General features: G+C 43.3%; 1 protein-coding gene across 1 annotated transcript in view; it reads right to left on the bottom strand.

Moving 5' to 3' along the window:
• The window catches only part of LOC130076879 (ATP-sensitive inward rectifier potassium channel 10), a 41,582-nt gene extending 24,272 nt beyond the window's left edge, over positions 1 to 17,310 (bottom strand). Inside the window, exons 1-2 of the mRNA XM_056242162.1 lie at positions 17,184 to 17,310; positions 12,033 to 12,372 (exon numbers count right to left, since the gene is read on the bottom strand). Of these exons, the coding sequence (XP_056098137.1) occupies positions 12,033 to 12,372 (340 nt within the window). The 5' untranslated portion in view covers positions 17,184 to 17,310. The remainder of the gene's footprint in view (positions 1 to 12,032; positions 12,373 to 17,183) is intronic.
• Between the last annotated feature and the right edge of the window lie 1,757 nt (positions 17,311 to 19,067).

The following is a 19,067-nucleotide window of genomic DNA, read 5'->3' as shown; positions in this document are numbered from 1 at the left end:
GATCATTTAAAGTTCATTTACCAGTAATGAAGGAGTTGCTGCCACTGGTCCCTGCTGTGTGTCTGAGGAAGAGCTGAACCCAGGACGGGTCGGTTCACATTTAACCCAAGGGCCAGCTCTTCTGCCGGGGTATAATGTGGGGGTGCAGGACCACCACCTGTTTGTTTTTCTTTTCTTTTTTTCTCAGCCTTTTTCTTGGTTGCTTTTATAAACAAGCAAACATTTATTAACAGTGCCTTTTTAAAAGAGACTATAGTAGCCTATAGTACAAATTACCATTATGTAGAATATTCTAGTACTTCACTTTTACTTGTTCCCATGTTCTAGTAGTGGGTGGTGACTGACATTACAATGAACAAAGTTATTAATTATTTAGAAATTATTAAAATAAAAAATATATATACTGTAATAAGTGATAAAAACATCTAAACTACAAACTCACTACAAACTTAATTGGCTACTTTTTGCCAGCCCTCTCTCCTGGCTTTGCACATTTTAGGTGAAAACTTGTAATTAAGTTTTCAAATTCAGCATAACCTTCTAGCAATAGCTCTTGCTCTGCTGCAGAGTAAAACGTCTCCGGTTACTTTCGTAACCTCGGTTCCCTGAAAGGCAGGGAACGAGACATTTACGTCGATGACGTAGTATGGGAACTCCTCCCCTTCTTCACTTCTGCTGAAATCTTATGGGCTAACGCCAGCTGGGGACAGCTGGCCAATTGACGCAAAATATGCAAATACTGACACGCCTGCTGGCAGTATAAATTGCATACGCACGTCAATTGCATCAGAATACGACTGAACGCTCGAATGAACAAGCGAGACGGCGTTCGACGTAAATGTCTCGTTCCCTGCCTTTCAGGGAACCGAGGTTACGAAAGTAACCGGAGACGTTCCCTTTCAAGGCGGTCACTTCGACATTTACGTCGATGACGTAGTATGGGAACTGTGTCAAATCCCGCCGTGGAGCAGTGAACCCACCCACTCGAGAATGACAGAACCCTCATCCAATAGCTGTGCTACTAGAAATACGAGCTCCTGATAGGGCGAAGCGAGCCAATAGCGCGCTTTCTAAACCTCATCAAAATTAGCATATCCCAAGCAAATGAATAGAGGGAAGTCTTGCACTGAAACATTCAGGGCAGAACAACACAGAGTAATAGCAAGTATAATACAAGTCAGCAGCAAAGCGGCGACAGTTGCATAAGCACAACACATAAATCAAGCATTCATGCACAACCTGAAGGCTCAGCTCACCGAAAGCACTTGAGACGCAACAGAAGGTACATCCAACTTATAAAATCTGGCGAACGTATTCTGAGAAGACCAGCCAGCAGCAAGACACAAGTCCCTTATAGACATACCTCTGGACCAGGCCCACGAAGAGGCGATCGCCCTCGTCGAATGAGCCCTAATGTTGAGGGGACAGACCACCCCCTGGCAATCATAAGCCAAGGCAATAGCATCCACAATCCAGTGAGCAAGCCTCTGTTTCGAAACTCCACGTCCCTTGTTGCAACCGCCAAAGCATACAAATAGCTGATCCGATTGACGAAAAGCGGCTGAGCGAGTCATATACATCCGTAAAGCCCTGACTGGGCAAACAGCGCTCTGAGCATCAGTATCACGCGAGACTGACAACTCAGAAGACAACGCCGGCAGTAAAACAACCTGCGCTTTGAACGGAGTACTGAGTGACTTCGGAACGTAACCCTGTCTTGGCCGAAGAGTGACATGACAATCTCCCGGTCCAAAACGAATGCAGTCCTCGTGAACCGAGAACGCTTGTAGGTCCCCCACACGTTTCGCTGAAGCAAGAGCGAGAAGCAAAGCAGTTTTCAGGGAAAGCTCTTTGATCGCAATCGAAGCCAATGGCTCAAACGGTGGAAGAGACAGAGCCCTCAACACTAGGGCTAAATCCCACGGCGGTACAGAAGGCGGCCGTGACGGACATAATCTCCTAGCTCCCCTGAGAAAACTGATCACCAACGCATGTTTACCGATCGACTGTCCTTCGATCGGGGGGTGAAACGCAGAAATAGCAGCCACATACACCTTCAGAGTGGACGGTAAACTCCCATTATCCATCCTGTGCTGAAGGAAGCGTAGAATATCCGACACGGTGCAATTTCCCCGGGTCAATACTGATATCCTGGCACCATTTAGAGAAAACTTCCCATTTCAATTTGTATAAACGCCTAGTGGATGGGGCGCGCGCCTCAGCGACAGTGCTCATCTCTCGAGAGTGCAGAGCGTCCCGCTCATTCAGAGTCCCCGCAGCGGCCATACATGAAGGTTCCACAGCCCGGGGTTGGGGTGCCATACCGTGCCGTTCGCCTGCGATAACAGGTCTCTCCTGAGCGGAATTTCCCACGGGGAGCCCACTAGTAATTCCATCATGTCCGCGAACCAGGGCTGATTCGGCCAGTTCGGGGCTACGAGAATCACAGACGCTTTCTCCTCCCTGATTTTGCATAACACTGTAGGCAGAATCTTCACCGGAGGAAAGGCGTAAAGTCTGGCTCTCGGCCAGCGCGAAGTCAAGGCGTCGTTCGTCCGTCCCAAGGGGGAACGAGACAGCGAGAAGAACGCCTGGCAGTGCGTGTTCTCGCTCGAGGCGAACAGATCGACTTCCGCCCTCCCGAACCGATCCCAGATCATCTGCACCGATCCCGGGTGAAGCCTCCACTCTCCATGAGGAATCCCATTCCTCGAGAGCATATCCGCTCCGCGATTCAAAACACCGGGAATATGCGCTGCTCTCACGGATAGAAGGTGCCGGTCCGCCCACAGCAGGAGACTCGCCGCCTGCTCGAATAGGAGTCTGGAGCGCACGCCTCCCTGGCGATTTATGTATGAGACCACCGACGTGTTGTCGTTCCGAATCAGTACATGCTGACGCTCTAACTGTGACCGGAAGGCTTTGAGGGCTAAGGATACCGCCATCAATTCCAAGCGGTTTATATGCCACATTCGCTGCGACTCCGTCCATAAGCCTGAGGCAGTCGCGCCCATGCACACTGCTCCCCAGCCTGAGGTTGATGCATCCGTCAAGACTGCGGTGCGATGCGCCCCGGTGCCCATCGGAACCCCTGAACTGAATAACGCTGGGTTTTTCCACGGTACCAAAGTGCGAATGCAGCTGCCGGTGACCGTGATGCGCCTGAGTCCGGACGACCACGCCCCCTGAGGGACTCGGAGCTTCAACCAGATTTGAAGAGGGCGCATATGCAACAGCCCCAGATGACACACTGGGGAGGCTGCCGCCAACAGACCTAACAGCCTCTGAAATTCCTTTAGTGGCACAGACCTGCCCGGTCTGAAACGGTCCAGAGACAATGTCAGAGACTTTATGCGCTCTTGAGAGAGATGGGCTCGCATCATTATTGAGTTCAAGCACACTCCCAGAAATGTTGTGGTCTGACTCGGTGTGAACACGCTTTTCTGCTCGTTTACACGCAGCCCCAGCGAGTCCAGGTGACGAAGTAGTATTTCCACATGACCGATTAGCACCTCTCGCGAGTGGGCTAGAATCAACCAATCGTCCAGATAATTTAGGATGCGCATTCCGCTCGACCTGAGGGGAGAAAGCGCCGCGTCCACACACTTCGAAAAGGTGCGGGGAGCCAGAGCCAGTCCGAACGGGAGTACTGAGTACTGATAAGCTGTGCCCTCGAACGCAAACCTCAGAAAGCGCCTGTGGCGCGCTGCTATCTGGATATGAAAGTACGCGTCCTTTAAATCCACTGAAGCGAACCAATCCCCGGGACGAACTTGTGCCAGAATCTGCTTCAACGTTGTCATTTTGAACGCGCGCTTGTGAAGTGCTCGGTTTATGGGTCTCAGGTCCAGGATCGGACGGAGACCCCCCCCTCTCTTGGGTACCACAAAGTAGCGGCTGTAGAAACCGCTCTCCCTCTCGTTCGGGGGAACCGGTTCTATCGCTCCTTTCTCGAGCAGACTGAGAACTTCCTGTTTCAGAACGGGAACGTTTTGGGGCAAAGTTAATGACGGGATCACGCCGTTGAAACGGGGTGGTCTGCGTCTGAACTGAAGCGAATACCCGTGTCGAATTAAGCCCAACACCCACGGTGAAATGCCCGGAATTGATTCCCACGCACCCAGAAAATGACTCAGAGTGCGTGCTCGAACTGCGGTCATAGCCACCCCCAGCGTAGTGTTTAGACTGGAGCCGCACTCCCGCGAGGCTGATAGCCCTGGAGGGAGTGCGGCTCGCAGTGGGCTGAGTGTAGTGCTGGCGATCTCGTGCCCATGAGATGCCATTATAGTCATCGAGTGTGACCCTGCGCTGTCTCGTGAAAGGGCGGGTGACACAATGTGAGGTGTAAGAGGAAGAAAAAGCTCTTTTTGTGAAGGGATACATGCTTTTATTAATTTTTTGGAACAAACAACATTCACACATATGTGATCGTCGCTCAACTGAACATGAGGGACACGATGCATAAGAACACGGCGCTTGGAGGCCGGTCCTCCTTCGCGCTCTTTCTTCCTCTTGACCGCTCCGTCAGGAAGAAGGCTTTGACGCGGAGGGGGGCGCGCTGACCTTCCTTCGGCGTGGACTCCTTCTCTGGCCCTGGCTCTTTCTCCCGGGTCCCGGCCACTGTCTGCCCCGGGAAGCGCGAGCATCCGGCTCGGTGCGAGGCGCCGCCGATTGTCTCACCGAGCTCTGGGGCTGGCTCCGGGTAGCCGATGACGAGCGCGAACGCTGACGAGCCGGGGGCGCTCGACGCGGGATCACGTGGCTCATGGCTTTAGCGCGTTTCTGGGTCTCCGAGAAACGCTCCGTGACAGCCTCCACCGCGTTCCCAAAGAGACCGGCTGGGGTGATGGGAGCATTAAGCAAGGTTTTCCGGTCGGAATCCTTGACATCAGACAGCGTCAGCCACAGGTGTCTGTGGAGGACGACCAGAAAACCCATGGAGCGACCGATGGCTTGCGCTGAGCGTTTGGTGGCCATCAGCGCAAGGTCCGTAGCTGAGCGGAGATCCCGGATGACGTCAGCGTCAACAGAGGCGACGCCATCCAGGGACTTAAGCAACTTCGCCTGGAACACCTGTAGAATAGCCATGGCGTGGAGAGCTGATACTGCCTCTCCTGCCGCTCCGTACGCCTTATCCGCTTGGTGGGCCGTGAACCTGCAGGGCTTGGACGGCAGGCTGCGGTCCGCGCCCAGTGCAGACGTCGATGGGCACAGGTGAGTGGCGACGGTCTCCTCGACGGGCGGCATGCGCACGTAACCGTGGGCTACAGCCTCGTCTACATGTGCGAACAAGGACTGAGTGGCAGAGTGGGTGCGCGCCGACTGGGGCGCAGCCCACGACTTAACCACGTGTTCGTGGACGTCCGGGAAAAACGGGGTTCCCCTCTTCGACGCGGCCTGACGGCGGCTCGACTGAAGGAACCACGTGTCCAACTTGCTCTTAGCTGGCTCATCCGGTGCGTCCCACGAAAGGTCCAACTCGGCGACGGCCTTAGTAAGGACCCTAAAGAGCTCCTCCTGGAGGTCAGGGCTCCCTTGCTCGGGAGGTGCGGCCTGCTGGGATCCCCAGTCCTTCTCCGAAGCTGAGAGGGACATGGCGTCCTCTTCCTCGCTAGCTCCAAAGGAGATGAAATCCGCGACGTCGCGGGGGGGGCGGAAGCTAGCGTCCGAGAAGCTGACGGCGTCGAGCTCCCTTTCTCTGGGGGTGGGTGGGCCCACCAGCGGCTCGCTGGCGGCAGTGGGCCCAATCCCTGCAGCTGCTCGAGCCGTTTCTCTCCTGGCCTTAAGGGCGCGCACTGGCATGTCCGCGCAGTGGGCGCACACAAGGTCGTCCGACAGGGCCGTCTCGGCGTGGGCCAGGCCCATGCAGGCGACGCAGAACAAGTGGGTGTCGGGCGCCACAATAGGCCCCGAGCACAAGTTGCAGACTGATGCCATCGGATGCCAAAGACAGTGAGGTATCTTTAGATGCACCTTCGACGATGGCGAGTTTTTGTAGAGTATTTTCCAATTCGAAGCACACGTCGATTTGAGCGTGAAGAAAAGGATTCTGATGCAATTGACGTTCGTATGCAATTTATACTGCCAGCAGGCGTGTCAGTATTTGCATATTTTGCGTCAATTGGCCAGCTGTCTCCAGCTGGCGTTAGCCCATAAGATTTCAGCAGAAGTGAAGAAGGGGAGGAGTTCCCATACTACGTCATCGACGTAAATGTCGAAGTGACCGCCTTGAAAGGGAACTGAGCGCGCTCTTTGGCCACGGTGAGCAGCCAATAGCAGCGTTGCTGATCAATGTTTCTACTATCGATACATATCCCCTTTTAACCCAGTGCATGAACGCGCAATTATCTCAGATAACTCAATCCAGCGATACTAATCATAAACAACAGGTGTGTTCGAAGAACCCAATTAGCCGGATCATGAGTAGCACGATGATATCATCTTGGATGTCTCATTTGATCTCGGATGTTTTAAGCAACGTACGAAGAACGAGCCCCAGGAGTTAAACCGACACGAAACAAAAACAACAGTAATCACACGCGTGAGAACACACTCTAAACTACAACGTTGAGACTACAAATCCCATAAGCCACTTCGCCAGGGACCGTCGCAGTATAACACACTCCTGTTGCAAATCCCGCAATTACAAGATAGATGAAGACTTACCACAAGTCGTTCCCCACATCATCTTCATACTCTTAGCAGGCATGACAAACACAGACACGGAAGACAGTAACAAAGCGTCACCTTAAATGAAAATGAGAGACTTCAGTTCCTACCTATACACCAAACTAACTAAACCTACCTAATCTTCAAAGGTGTACCGGGCTCGAGGCGGCGTTTAAACGCTGAACTCAAGGACAGTTGGTACATTTAAACCAAAAGCCTGAAGCGTACCCCCGACAGAGATTTAAAACCTCCGCCCAGAATAACCTTCAAAAATAAGAAAGGCAAAACAACAAACTAAAATAACAAACAGTGCCCCGATGGAAGGATTGCAAACCCAGCTGAGGACACTCTAAATACCCGAAGTCTGCTCATTTACACAGGTGAACACATACTCACTTATACACAGGGTTCGAATTATGATTTAATCTTTGTGGGGGTCTCTTTAAAAAAAGAGAAAAAAGTAGCCTATGAGCAGGCGTGGTGTGTGGGATAAATAAATTGCTTAACACTACACTTCATTCTTTTGAGTTCAACGTTTATTAATACAGGAGTTGAGAAACGAAGATAATAAACCACCTTATATCACCCTGTTGCTAGGCTATGACTATGTCCTCATGGCAAAGAATGGGCTCTTCAAAGTGGTATCCTTTGGTATTTAATTCACTTTTACTTTACAACAAGCAGCAACCGAGGTATAACATGACCAAAAATACGCCCATGCATGGTGAAATAATGTGAAAAGTCAGAAAGGAGGATAATTCCACTTAACACACACTTACTGTCAAGAACAGGGCAAAAAAGAGAAGAAAGTAGCCTATGAGCAGGCGTGGTGTGTGGGATAAATAAATTGCTTAACACACTTCATTCTTTTGAGTTCAACGTTTATTAATACAGGAGTTGAGAAACGAAAATAATAAACCACCTTATATCACCCTGTTGCTAGGCTATGACTATGTCCTCATGGCAAAGAATGGGCTCTTCAAAGTGGTATCCTTTGGTATTTAATTCACTTTTACTTTACAACAAGCAGCAACCGAGGTATAACATGACCAAAAATACGCCCATGCATGGTGAAATAATGTGAAAAGTCAGAAAGGAGGATAATTCCACTTAACACACACTTACTGTCAAGAACAGGGCAGGATCATACAAACCAAATTTTAGAACATCTTCCCCTAGACTAATCTCATTCGGTAAAATCCTTATCATGTATTTTAAGATAATTTAATTTGTATTTTTCATAGACCATCATATAGCCTATTGTGTTTCCCACAGTATATTTGTGGGTGGAGTTCGGTAGGCTACCTCTATACCCCCCCCCCCCCCAGGAAATTTTTTTTGTACATTTTAAAGTTAAATTCATTAATCTGGTGCACTTTGAGTTACCCGAATCCACTGTTAAAAATCCAACCCCCCAAACCTATGATATTCTTTGATTTAGATATCTGAATCTGATCATCACATTACAATTATTCAAATTCTCAATGTTAAGCATGATAATATGTTAAGATATCACACTGAAGTAGGCTGATTTAAAATTAACATTTATTTAAATTAAAAGTTCTTATTTGGGCAAAATTACATTTCCTTAATAGCCTAAACAGAGGCTTTTTACTCCCTTCAAAGTTAAATTGTCAATGTTTCACTACATCACTGTTGGCAAACACTTTTTTACCTTTATAATAGGGCATTTTTCCCTCTAATTTTATGTATGCTCCATCTTTCATTTAAAATATTCCTTAATTTGATCAATACATTAAATCAGAATAATAAGACAGTAGGCTGTTACAAATCAAATCAAATAATTTACATTGAAAAATTACAACTGTATTAAATGCGCTGATATGTTTTCCTTGATTGGTTTTCTCTAAAGAGAATTACGTTGTTGAAAACGAAAGAAAAGAGTGACGCTCATGTGTTTTACCATTCGAGAGTTCCGTGTCTTTATTCAAATCAACACATTATAATGATTTATCTGTCATCCACCCTCAAAAATGTAATGTTTTTATTATTTGGCTCGCCCGACCCGCGGATTATGATCCGCGCAGCTTATCGGCAAACTATAGGCTACGGTTTGAGAATTGGCACCGGCCGGGAACCCGCAACAGAACCGCCGCGGTGGAAAAAGTGTGTCTGCATGTGACTGTCTGTACGAGTTTCGTCGAGAGCCGGAGGCGGCTGCCTCGTACTTCTATATGCAGGAAAAGCCCTGAAAGGAGTTCGCTAAAATATTGGTGGGGACAATTTTGTCATCTTAAAATACTGATTGGTAGCGTCCCCCAAAATATTTTTTTTTGCTAGTAGGCTACTTATGTGTATTTAAATGTCTGAAAGCTAAAATAAACATTATGTGGTTGAAAACACTGACTACGTTTACATGCAGCCAATAACCCGTTCAAAACCGGGATATTAGCAATAACCCGGTCGCGAACGGCCATGTAAACACCGGCAAAAACCCGAATATGCTCATATCCCGGATTTTAAAAACCGGGATATTATACCGATGCGCGTTTACATGACCAAAAATTTGGGTTAGAAAACCCCTTTTCTAACTCGAATTTTTGGTCATGTAAACGCGCATCGGCATATCCCCATAGTGATGTGTGTTCTGCGCATGTTCTATTCGCAAGGAATCTTGGTCTTTTGAGTAGAGAAACTTCTCGGCGCATACAAAAACCCGCGTGCAGTATACCGGAAGTAAACATGGCGAGACGCAGCACAGCATACTTTTGGAGCAAGGTCAGTAATGTTACCAGCACCAAAGCGCAAACAAAGGCAATCGCTATCTGCCCCGAACTATTCATTATCCGCGTGCTGCTGTTGTTGTTGTCTTTGGATACAGGAAGAAGAATCGGAAATGACGCATATTGCGTCTTAGGGCCGTTACATAGTCAACGCGAGCAAGCAACGCGAGCTACGCGCTCCTTTTCATAGTACACAAGCGTCACCGGCGATGCGTGAAATGCAATACACCGATCGCGCAGCAGGGGGTAGTAGAGTCTAGAGTCGGGTCACGTAAAATTCAGATCAAAATGGCAACTGAAGAGGAGTGCATATTGCTGATTTTACATCGGCGGCAACAAAGGATGTATACGAACAAGCTCGCATAACTTTCCTCTTCGCCCGCCATTGTATTCAAATCTTCTTCTTCTGTAAACATAATAATATACCTTTTTATGTTCATTGCTTGCAATGTCGCCCCCACCGACAACGCATAGTATTGCGTGCATCGGCGCGTCGCGTATCAAAAACTAGGATGACACATTTGGCTACGCATCGACGCATAATGGCGGCCGAAGCGTAGCGATGTGTAGCCTTGCGCACGCGTATGCGTACCGATGCGTTGACTATGTAAGGGCCCTTAAGGCCAATTTATACTTCTGCGTCGAGTGTACGCCGTAGTGTACGGCGTAGGCTACGCACGTAGGCAACGCCGTCATGAGCATTTATACTTCTGCGTTTAGGTCTGCGTTGCTCTGCAGTACAGCGCCGAAACGCTAGTTGGCGGCGGAGGGTTTTAATGTTCCACTGTGTTTAGATTCCTCGCGGCAAGAAGAAGAAGATTCCTCGCGGCTGTTTTGAGTTTAGGTTACTACAAGCAATGCCGACTGAAAGAGAGCAGATCATGTTGGAGTTGGAGCTTATAGAGGTGGAAAAGGTAAATTTTTAGTTTTTTTAACAGTTTCGCTGTACTTAGAATTTAAAAATGGCGGGCGGTGCAGAAGAACACGCCGGAAATGCATAGAAGGAAACGCGATGCTACCAAGCCGACCAATCACAGATCTTGCGGTCCGCGTCGTCGCGACGTGTAGTTACATTTTTGAGGAGGTGCGCGTCAGGTTACGGCGAAGGGTACGGCGTATGGTACGCGTCTGTGCGTATGCTACGCCGTACCTACTGCGCGCACCCGACGCAGAAGTATAAATTGGCCTTCAAGGTTGTCCGTACGTCCAGACGCTAACCGCGCGTCGCGTTTACATCGGGATATTGCAATTCCATGTATACAGGAGTAACTCTCTCTGCTCACGCATGTAAACGGGTTATCCCTAATGTTTCAGAAACCCGAATAGTGACCTTAACCCGACCATAACCCGAAATTTGGCTGCATGTAAACGTAGTCAATTGACAGCACTGAGCGCGTCCGTCTCTGGCTCAGCGCCAGCACGTTTGAATTTAGCAGTTGATCACGTGATGCACCGACCGTTCTAATCACACCGGTACGTGCGAAAGGGTTAATAAATATGCCTCGATATATTGAAGGAAAAAGTGCTTTATTTGTTATTTAAAATAATGGTGCTGAGGATTTTTAGAGCCCCCACAGGTGTAGGATTTTCCTGCTTTCATGGGAGCTCATCCTCTCTCTATGGGTGCTCAGCTCCCACTGGCTCCCACGTAATTCGAACCATGCTTATACATGTAGCTATTCAGGACGAGCCCCCAATTTCATGTTACGACCAACTCGTTTAAAGCCGCAACATGAAAGAGGGATCAACTCAAATGTTCAATGAATGAAAAAAAAGATTTTATTCTCTTTAACAAACATAACAATAACCACTCATAACAAACATAAGTCTAGGGAAAATGAAGAAACAAAGAAATAAACAAAATAACTACAACAAAATATTAAAGCTACATGATATAATGATAGGTATAAGTATAAGAAAGAAAAGCAAATGAGATGTAGAGAGCAACTCCTGTGAGAAACTATCCCACAGAGAGTGCCTACCAAATGAAAAACTCAAACACTTAAATACTAAATTTCCTAATTAACAATTAACATGGGGGAGTGACTCAAAACTCCCACAGACTGCCAGCATCAGGTAAGGAGTACACTCAGGGTCGTCGCACCTCTGTTTTTGAATGATCAATGTACTACAACAGCTACAACAGCTTGTGTGTGTGTGTTACCTCGCACACACACACACACACTAAACATTTAAAAAACTTTTAGCCTTTTATGTTCAAACACCCGAGTCGGACAAAGATGGAGAGACTCAAGAAGAAGTGACAACATGTAGAAGCAACAGGACATTTCTGAATGGTAAGTTGATGCATTTATGTACCTTATGTGTCATATATTAACATATTCTGTTATGATAATCTATAAATCGTGTTCCGGGGGCGGGGTTTATGTAAATTTTAGGGTTGGTGATGTCACTAACCCGTGAAGAAGCTCGTGTAGTTCCTACCAGCCGTGTGTTGTAGTCCTTAAAAAGCAATTTCTGTAAAATAAAATGTCTCCCTTTGCTTTGAACGTTGAGCGTCGTAACTTTGCAGATGTTGTTTATGCTCAAACAGCAACATTACACACTAACTAAAGTTAGAAAAGTGAAATCATAATCAAACACCCCTTTAACTCTTACCCAGCAGGTCTCCGTGCACCAAAGCCAGCAAGTACCACAGCAGTCCGAAGCCGAACCACGTGCCCACAAACGTGGCGCTGAACAGAACCAGTTTGTACCTCCACTGCATGTCCACAAAGGTCGTCCAGGGGTCACGCAGGTACAGAGCGCCACGCCCACTCACGTGCTCGATGCGCACGTTGCTCCGCCCATCCTTGGATAAGACCCGCCTTCTGCGTGTCACCTGACTCCCAGGCCCCGCCCCTCCGAGCAGAGGCTTCAGAACGTCTGTCTGAGTCTGGGAGTGGCAGACCTTCTGAGGGGCGGGGCCATGAGAAGAAGTGGGCGTGGCCGACGTCATCTAGAGGAGAAACAAATGATGCTCATTTACATTTATAATAATAATAATAATACATTTGATTTATTTGGCACCTTTGTGGACACTCAAGGTCGCCTAATTTATCCATTTGGCAGACGCTTTTATGTTTTTAAAGTCCCCCTTTAAAAGATGTTCTAAAGAAAGAAGAGGCGACAGTAAAAAAACAATGGAAAAGATTGAGATTAAATTGTTGGTAAATTTGCTTCAGATTTGATCGTGCGATACTTATATCAGCGCGTGTGCATTGACTGCTATAGGCTTGAAATACAAATATGCACATTTTAAATTCAGCTCACTTGTTTTTCTGCGGTACATTTGTCTAGTGGTCTATATTTCAGTCCGCGGGGAGAAGCTCGTTGAATACAGTTGATCTGATTAATCATATTTTGCATGAGAGAGACTTTTAACCAACAATTCGTGGAAAGAAACGAACAAAATGAGGGCGTTTGAAAGGTATCCAGACTGGCAACGTTTCTCCGCATCCACCCGTTTAAACTCGTTCCATTAGATATGAAATATAGCAAGTAGACGCTTCAGGATTTTCTACGCACTAATGTGACTTTCTTTATGGATTGAAGTCCCAGTGAAATCTCAATGTGTGATGTATGAAGTCTCACAGGTGTAGAGAATCGCATTAACTATCAACATCTTCCACAAACAAGCTAGCAACATGTTTCATCATAATAGCAACATGGCAACATGCTTAATCATGATAGCAAGGTGTTAAACATGCTAATTTATGTTAACCACATGATAAAAAAAGCTAGCAACATGATAAAACATGTTAGCAATGTGCTAATTAAAGCTAGCAACATCCTGAAACATGATAGCAATGTGTTAAAACATGCTAATTTATGTTAACCACGTGATAAAAAATGCTAGCAACGTGATAAAACATGTTAGCAATGTGCTAATTAATGCTAGCAACATGCTAATTAATGCTAGCAACATGCTTAATCATGATAGCAATGTGTTTAAACATGCTTATTTATGTTAACCACATGATAAAACATGTTAGCAATGTGCTAATTAAAGCTAGCAACATCCTGAAACATGATTGAAGTTTATTGAATCATGGTAATAACATGAAACTTCATGTTAGTTTCATGTTAGTTCATGCTGGCAGCATGCTAAATCATGTTAGCAAACATGCTCATTCATAATAACAAAAGTCTGTTTGGCAACATAGACGCTTCAGGATTTTCTATGCACTTTGACTTTCTTTATGGATTGAAGTCTCAGTGAAATCTCAATGTGTGATGTATGAAGTCTCACAGGTGTAGAGAATCGCATTAACTATCAACATCTTCCACAAACAAACACAGAACGGGCATCTTAACCACAAATGTGAGCTTTAATTAATGGCAATTTTTGTCCAAATGTGTTTTGTTTGCACTGTCGATACAATTATGTTCAATAAAACAAAGTCTCTATTCAGTTTTTCAGCAGAACACTTATATAACAGCATTAATTATATTCAGTGTTATGTAATCCTTTCACAATCATCATCTGATCTCACACTGCGTCAAATGTGTCGTTTCCTTGCTCTTTATAAATGTACCAGTTGCTACACTGTAAAAAAAATGTATTTGAAGTTGCTGTAAGATTATTGGAGTGCACTTTACCAAAAAAAAAAAAAAAAAAAACCTATTTCAGTTTTTCTACTTCAGAATTTAATTTTTCATTCAGTGTTGCTCACTGTTTCTTTGTAATTGATGGCTAGCAACATGCTGAATCATAATAGCAACGTGCTAAAATATACAAGCAACATGCTAATTCATGTTAGCAATGTTGAAACATGATAATATGTTAATTCATGTTAGCGGTATGTTAAATCATGCTAGCAGCATGCTAAATCATGCTAGTAACATGCTAATTCATGTTAGCAATGTGTTCAAACATGCTAGTAACATGCTAATTCATGGTGCATGCTAACAACATGATAAAACATGTTAGCAGCATGTTCAATCATAATAGCAACGTGTTAAAACATACCACCAACATGTTATTTCATGCTAGCAAACGTGTTAAAACATGCTACAATATGCTAATTCATGCTAGCAATGTTAAAACGTGATAACATGCAAATTCATGTTAGCAAATGTGTTAAAACATGATAACATGTTTATTCATGTTAGCAACATGCTAAATCATGCTAGCATAAAGCTAATTAATGCTAGTATCATGCTAATCCATGCTAGCGATATGCTTAATCATGATAGCAAATGTGTTAAAACATGCTATCAACATGCTTATTCACGCTAGCACTATGCTAAATCATTCTAGCAACATGTCAATTCATGCTAGCAACATGCTAATTCATGCTAACAACATGATAAAACATGCTAGCAACATGTTTAATCATAATAGCAACATGTGTCAACTCATGCTAGCAACATGCTTAATCATGATAGCAATGTGTTAAAACATGCTAATTTATGTTAACCACAAGATAAAACATGCTAGCAACATGTTAATTCATGTTAGTAACATGTTCATTCATGCTAGAAATGTGGTAATTCACATTAGCAATGTGTTAAAAAATGCTAGCAACATAATAAAACATGTTAGCAATGTGCTAATTAATGCTAGCAACATCCTGAAACATGATTGAATATATTGAATCCATGGTAATAACATGCAAATTCATGTTAGTTCATGCTAGCAGCATACTAAATCATGTTTGCAAACATGCTCATTCATAATAACAAATCGTTGAAACATACTAGCAATGTGTTAAATGCTAGCAAAGTGTTAAAACACATTAGCAACATGTAAGATAATGATAGCAAAATGGTTAAACATATATGCAACATGTTACATCATAGAAATGTGGTAAAAGATGTTAACAACATGTTAAATTGTGTTTGCAAAGTGTTAATTCATGTTACCAACATGCTAAAACATTATAGCATACTGGGCAAAGTAATAATAATAATAATTCATTACATTTATATAGCGCTTTTCTCAGCACTCAAAGCGCTTTACAGAAGGGGTTATCTCCTCAACCACCATGGTGTTAAAACATGCTACTGTAGCAACATGTTAGAAAATTGGTAAGACATGTTATTAGCATGCTAATTAATGTTAGCAAAATGCTAATTCATATACAATTCATATATAATTCTTATTTTTTTATTTTTTTTATTTTTATTATGTGATTATATTTATTTATCATATATAATTCTAATACAAAAATGCAAGCCGACTTTTTAGTTATGAAATTTTCTAGGAATTTCGGCATGAAAAATTGCACAATTAGTTTTTTCCTCATTTTCATTTAGTATACATAAAAAATGACAAAATACCAAACGAAATTACTAAAATTAAATTTAAAATGGAAAATATAAAATAAATGGAAAATATTGCATGAAAATATATGTATAAATATATAAAATAAATGGAAAATATTAAATGAACATTAAATTAAAATATAATTTTTTTTTTTTTTAAAAATTCAGTGTAGTCAAACAATATATAATATATATTCCAGGAGAAAAAAAAGAAACAAAAAAATCTGAAAACTTCTTGCATGATTTGAAACAGATCTCACATTCATGCGTAACAATACTGTGGTGTTCTGTCTGAAGTGATATCACAATCCTGAGGCGTTTGATACTTTAGTTTGAGGTGCTCTAGTTTTACATCTCAGTCTCTCTGGTGCCTCCTTATCAACACTTCCCATTTCTCTCTCTCTCTCTCTCTCTCTCTCTCTCTCTCTCTCTCTCTCTCTCTCTCTCTCTCTCTCTCTCTCTCTCTCTCTCTCTCTCTCTCTCTCTCTCTCTCTCTGTCTCGTGTACAAAGGAACGTATTGTTTGAAACACTGACCAACAGGACAAAACAGAGCACTGACAAACATATCTTTGTGTGTGTGTGTTGTGTGTTGTGTGTTGTGTGTGTGTGTGTGTGTGTTTGTGTGTGTGTGTTGACACAATAGCAGCTCATTAGTATTCAAAGTGGATAACGATCCCCCCTCCGCAAATCTCAAAGCCACAGTCTCACTTTACAAATTCTCACTTTCTTACTTTCTTTCTTTCTTTCACATTATTGCATGCACACAAATACACAGACAGAGATTAGCTCAGGAATAGCTATCCTGGACTCTTCTAGTAAGTTTTCACACAGATTTTACACTGGAAAAATGTATGTTTCTGTCTGATTTTCCAGCACAAACATCTAAACATTCTTAAATCAAGACACATTTACTGGAGAAGAAGCAAAATGACTGAAAATACTGTCTTGTTTTCTGAAAAATGCTTTAAAAAGAAGTGATTTTGTGCTTAAAAACAAGTCAGAAAAATAAACTTAATTCAAAGGGAAAACTAGATTCTGTTTCTGACCCATTAGCAGATATTTGATCTTGTTTTAAGCACAAACACTTCATTTTGATACAGTTTTGAATTGATATTTTAAGTAATTTTTCTTCTCCAGTAAATTTATCTTGATTTAAGAATGTTTAGATATTTGTGCTGGAAAATGAGACAGAAACACATTTTTTTTATGTAGTATAATGTTTTCCTAACCTTAACCCTTCCTCGTCTGCATTGCATAAGCTTATGAGTTTGTTTCCCAGAACATGATAAAAATCATCAAATGTTGGATAAAAGCCTCTGCCAAATGCATTAACAGGAACAAATAACTTCTAACAGATATTGAGGTCTTTGTAATATGGAAGCGCTTGATACAACTGTTCTGCAAAGATGTATCATCTTCATATTTTTGCTTATGTAGCAATAAATGCCAGATAAAATGTTCCTGTGTTAGAAGGAGAAACACAACTGTGTGTGTCTTACCTTACGCGGCTGCGGTCTATTAGCACACACACACACACACACTCAGGTGTTCAGCTTCAATAGAGATTCTGCATTCACATCTGATCAACATGTTGATATTCCGTATGAAGTTATGAAAGTAATGTTAACTTTACGAAACACAAGCTCTTTAGATGGAGTGAATCTCGGTGCACATCTCGCTTTTATAAATCTCTCTCTCTCTCTCTCTCTCTCTCTCTCTCTCTCTCTCTCTCTCTCTCTCTCTCTCTCTCTCTCTCTCTCTCTCTCTCTCTCTCTCTCTCTCTCTCTCTCTCTCTCTCTCTCTCTCTCTCTCCCTCTCTCCCTCTCTCTCTTCATTCATGAACCTCTTTGTTCTGCTAAATCTAAAACTATACACAGGATTTTGCTCTGTTATTATTTTGTAATTTTTTCAGGTATGCATCCAATTATGAATCTTCAAATGAATCTACAATAAATAAGTGTGTTTTTAAAAATGATTATTTTTAAATGAATCATTAAATTGAACTAAATAATAATAATAATGATAATAATACATTTTATTTAGATTGCGCTTTTCTCAAACCCAATGTCCTGAAGACAAAAAGTTTACATTAAGATTAATTATTGCAAAATATAAAAGAAATGTTAAACCACTTAAGACACATTTTACATTATGCATATGTTTTTTTTAAACAAAAACCTTTAAACCATGTTAAACCTTTAAAAAAACTTAATTAATGGACATTATGCATTAACAACCAAGTATTACAAGTATATAATATCCAATTTGTATTATTTATATTTTAAACAATTACTATATTCTGTAATTAAAATTTGGATGACTTGAGTTGTGAATAAGAAAACAAACTTTTGAACAATTTTACATTCAGGCAGTAAATATCTATATTTTTTAATTTTGTAAAAAAAAAACATAAAAGCCACAAACTTAATTAATTAATTTTAATTTGTTTTTTTTCCACTTTTTTAAAAAACATTTTCTTTATTTCAGCCTAAACAGTGCATCATAAATATTAACACGATTACTGCACTATTGCTTGAGATATTTGTGTAAAGAGTAACATTCCAGTGATGCTTTGATGCTTTAGTGCCGGTGTGAAAGGAGACGCTAATTAAAGGGCTTTTCTTTCATGGTCTCATTCTTCATCTGGGAGTTTTTGTTCTGATTCAGGAACTTTTGCACAAACTTGCAAAAAAAGTGTAGGAAGCGCGAGAACAGAACATCCTGAGAACACCAGCACTCAAACACTCAAAGAGCCTGTGAGAGGAATAATAACGCAGAGAGTGAACAGCGTTTCTTTAATGTGTGTGTGTGTGTTACCCCTTTTCCACCAAAGCATTTTGAGAGCCGGTTCGGATCCGGTGCCTACTCGCGAACATGTTCTTTGTGTTTCGACAGCCAAAGAACCGGTTCTCGGCCAGGAAAATTGGTTCCAAAGCGGCACCAACTCTTTGCTGGACTAGAACCGTACTTTTATCACCTCATGCTTATGTCTGGGGCGGGGTTATTGTGACCAACAACACGACGGGAACGGGAAAGCTAAGACGTATGGTGACGTACACAGGGACATAACGACTCGCGAATCAGTTCTTTGTGTTTCGACAGCCAAAGAACCGGTTTTCGGACAGAAAAATTGGTTCCAAAGCGGCACCAACTCTTTGCTGGACTAGAACCGTTCTTTTACCACGTCATGCTTACGTCGGGGGCGGGGGGCGAGGTTATTGTGACCAACAACATGACGGGAACGGGAAAGCTAAGACGTATGGCGACGTACACAGTGACGTAATGACGTCGTTCGCTGGGCTCTCTTAGTCTGTGGAAAAACACACAAGTTCCGAGAAGGTTCGCAAGTTGAACCAACTTTGAACCAGCACCAGTTCCGAACA

Source organism: Rhinichthys klamathensis, unplaced genomic scaffold (assembly GCF_029890125.1).
Source record: "Rhinichthys klamathensis goyatoka isolate OS25496 unplaced genomic scaffold, OSU_Roscu_1.1 h1tg000703l_1, whole genome shotgun sequence".
Classification (NCBI taxonomy): Eukaryota; Metazoa; Chordata; class Actinopteri; order Cypriniformes; family Leuciscidae; genus Rhinichthys; species Rhinichthys klamathensis.
Note: the sequence above shows the minus strand (reverse complement) of the source record. Positions and strands in the feature narration are given on the sequence as shown.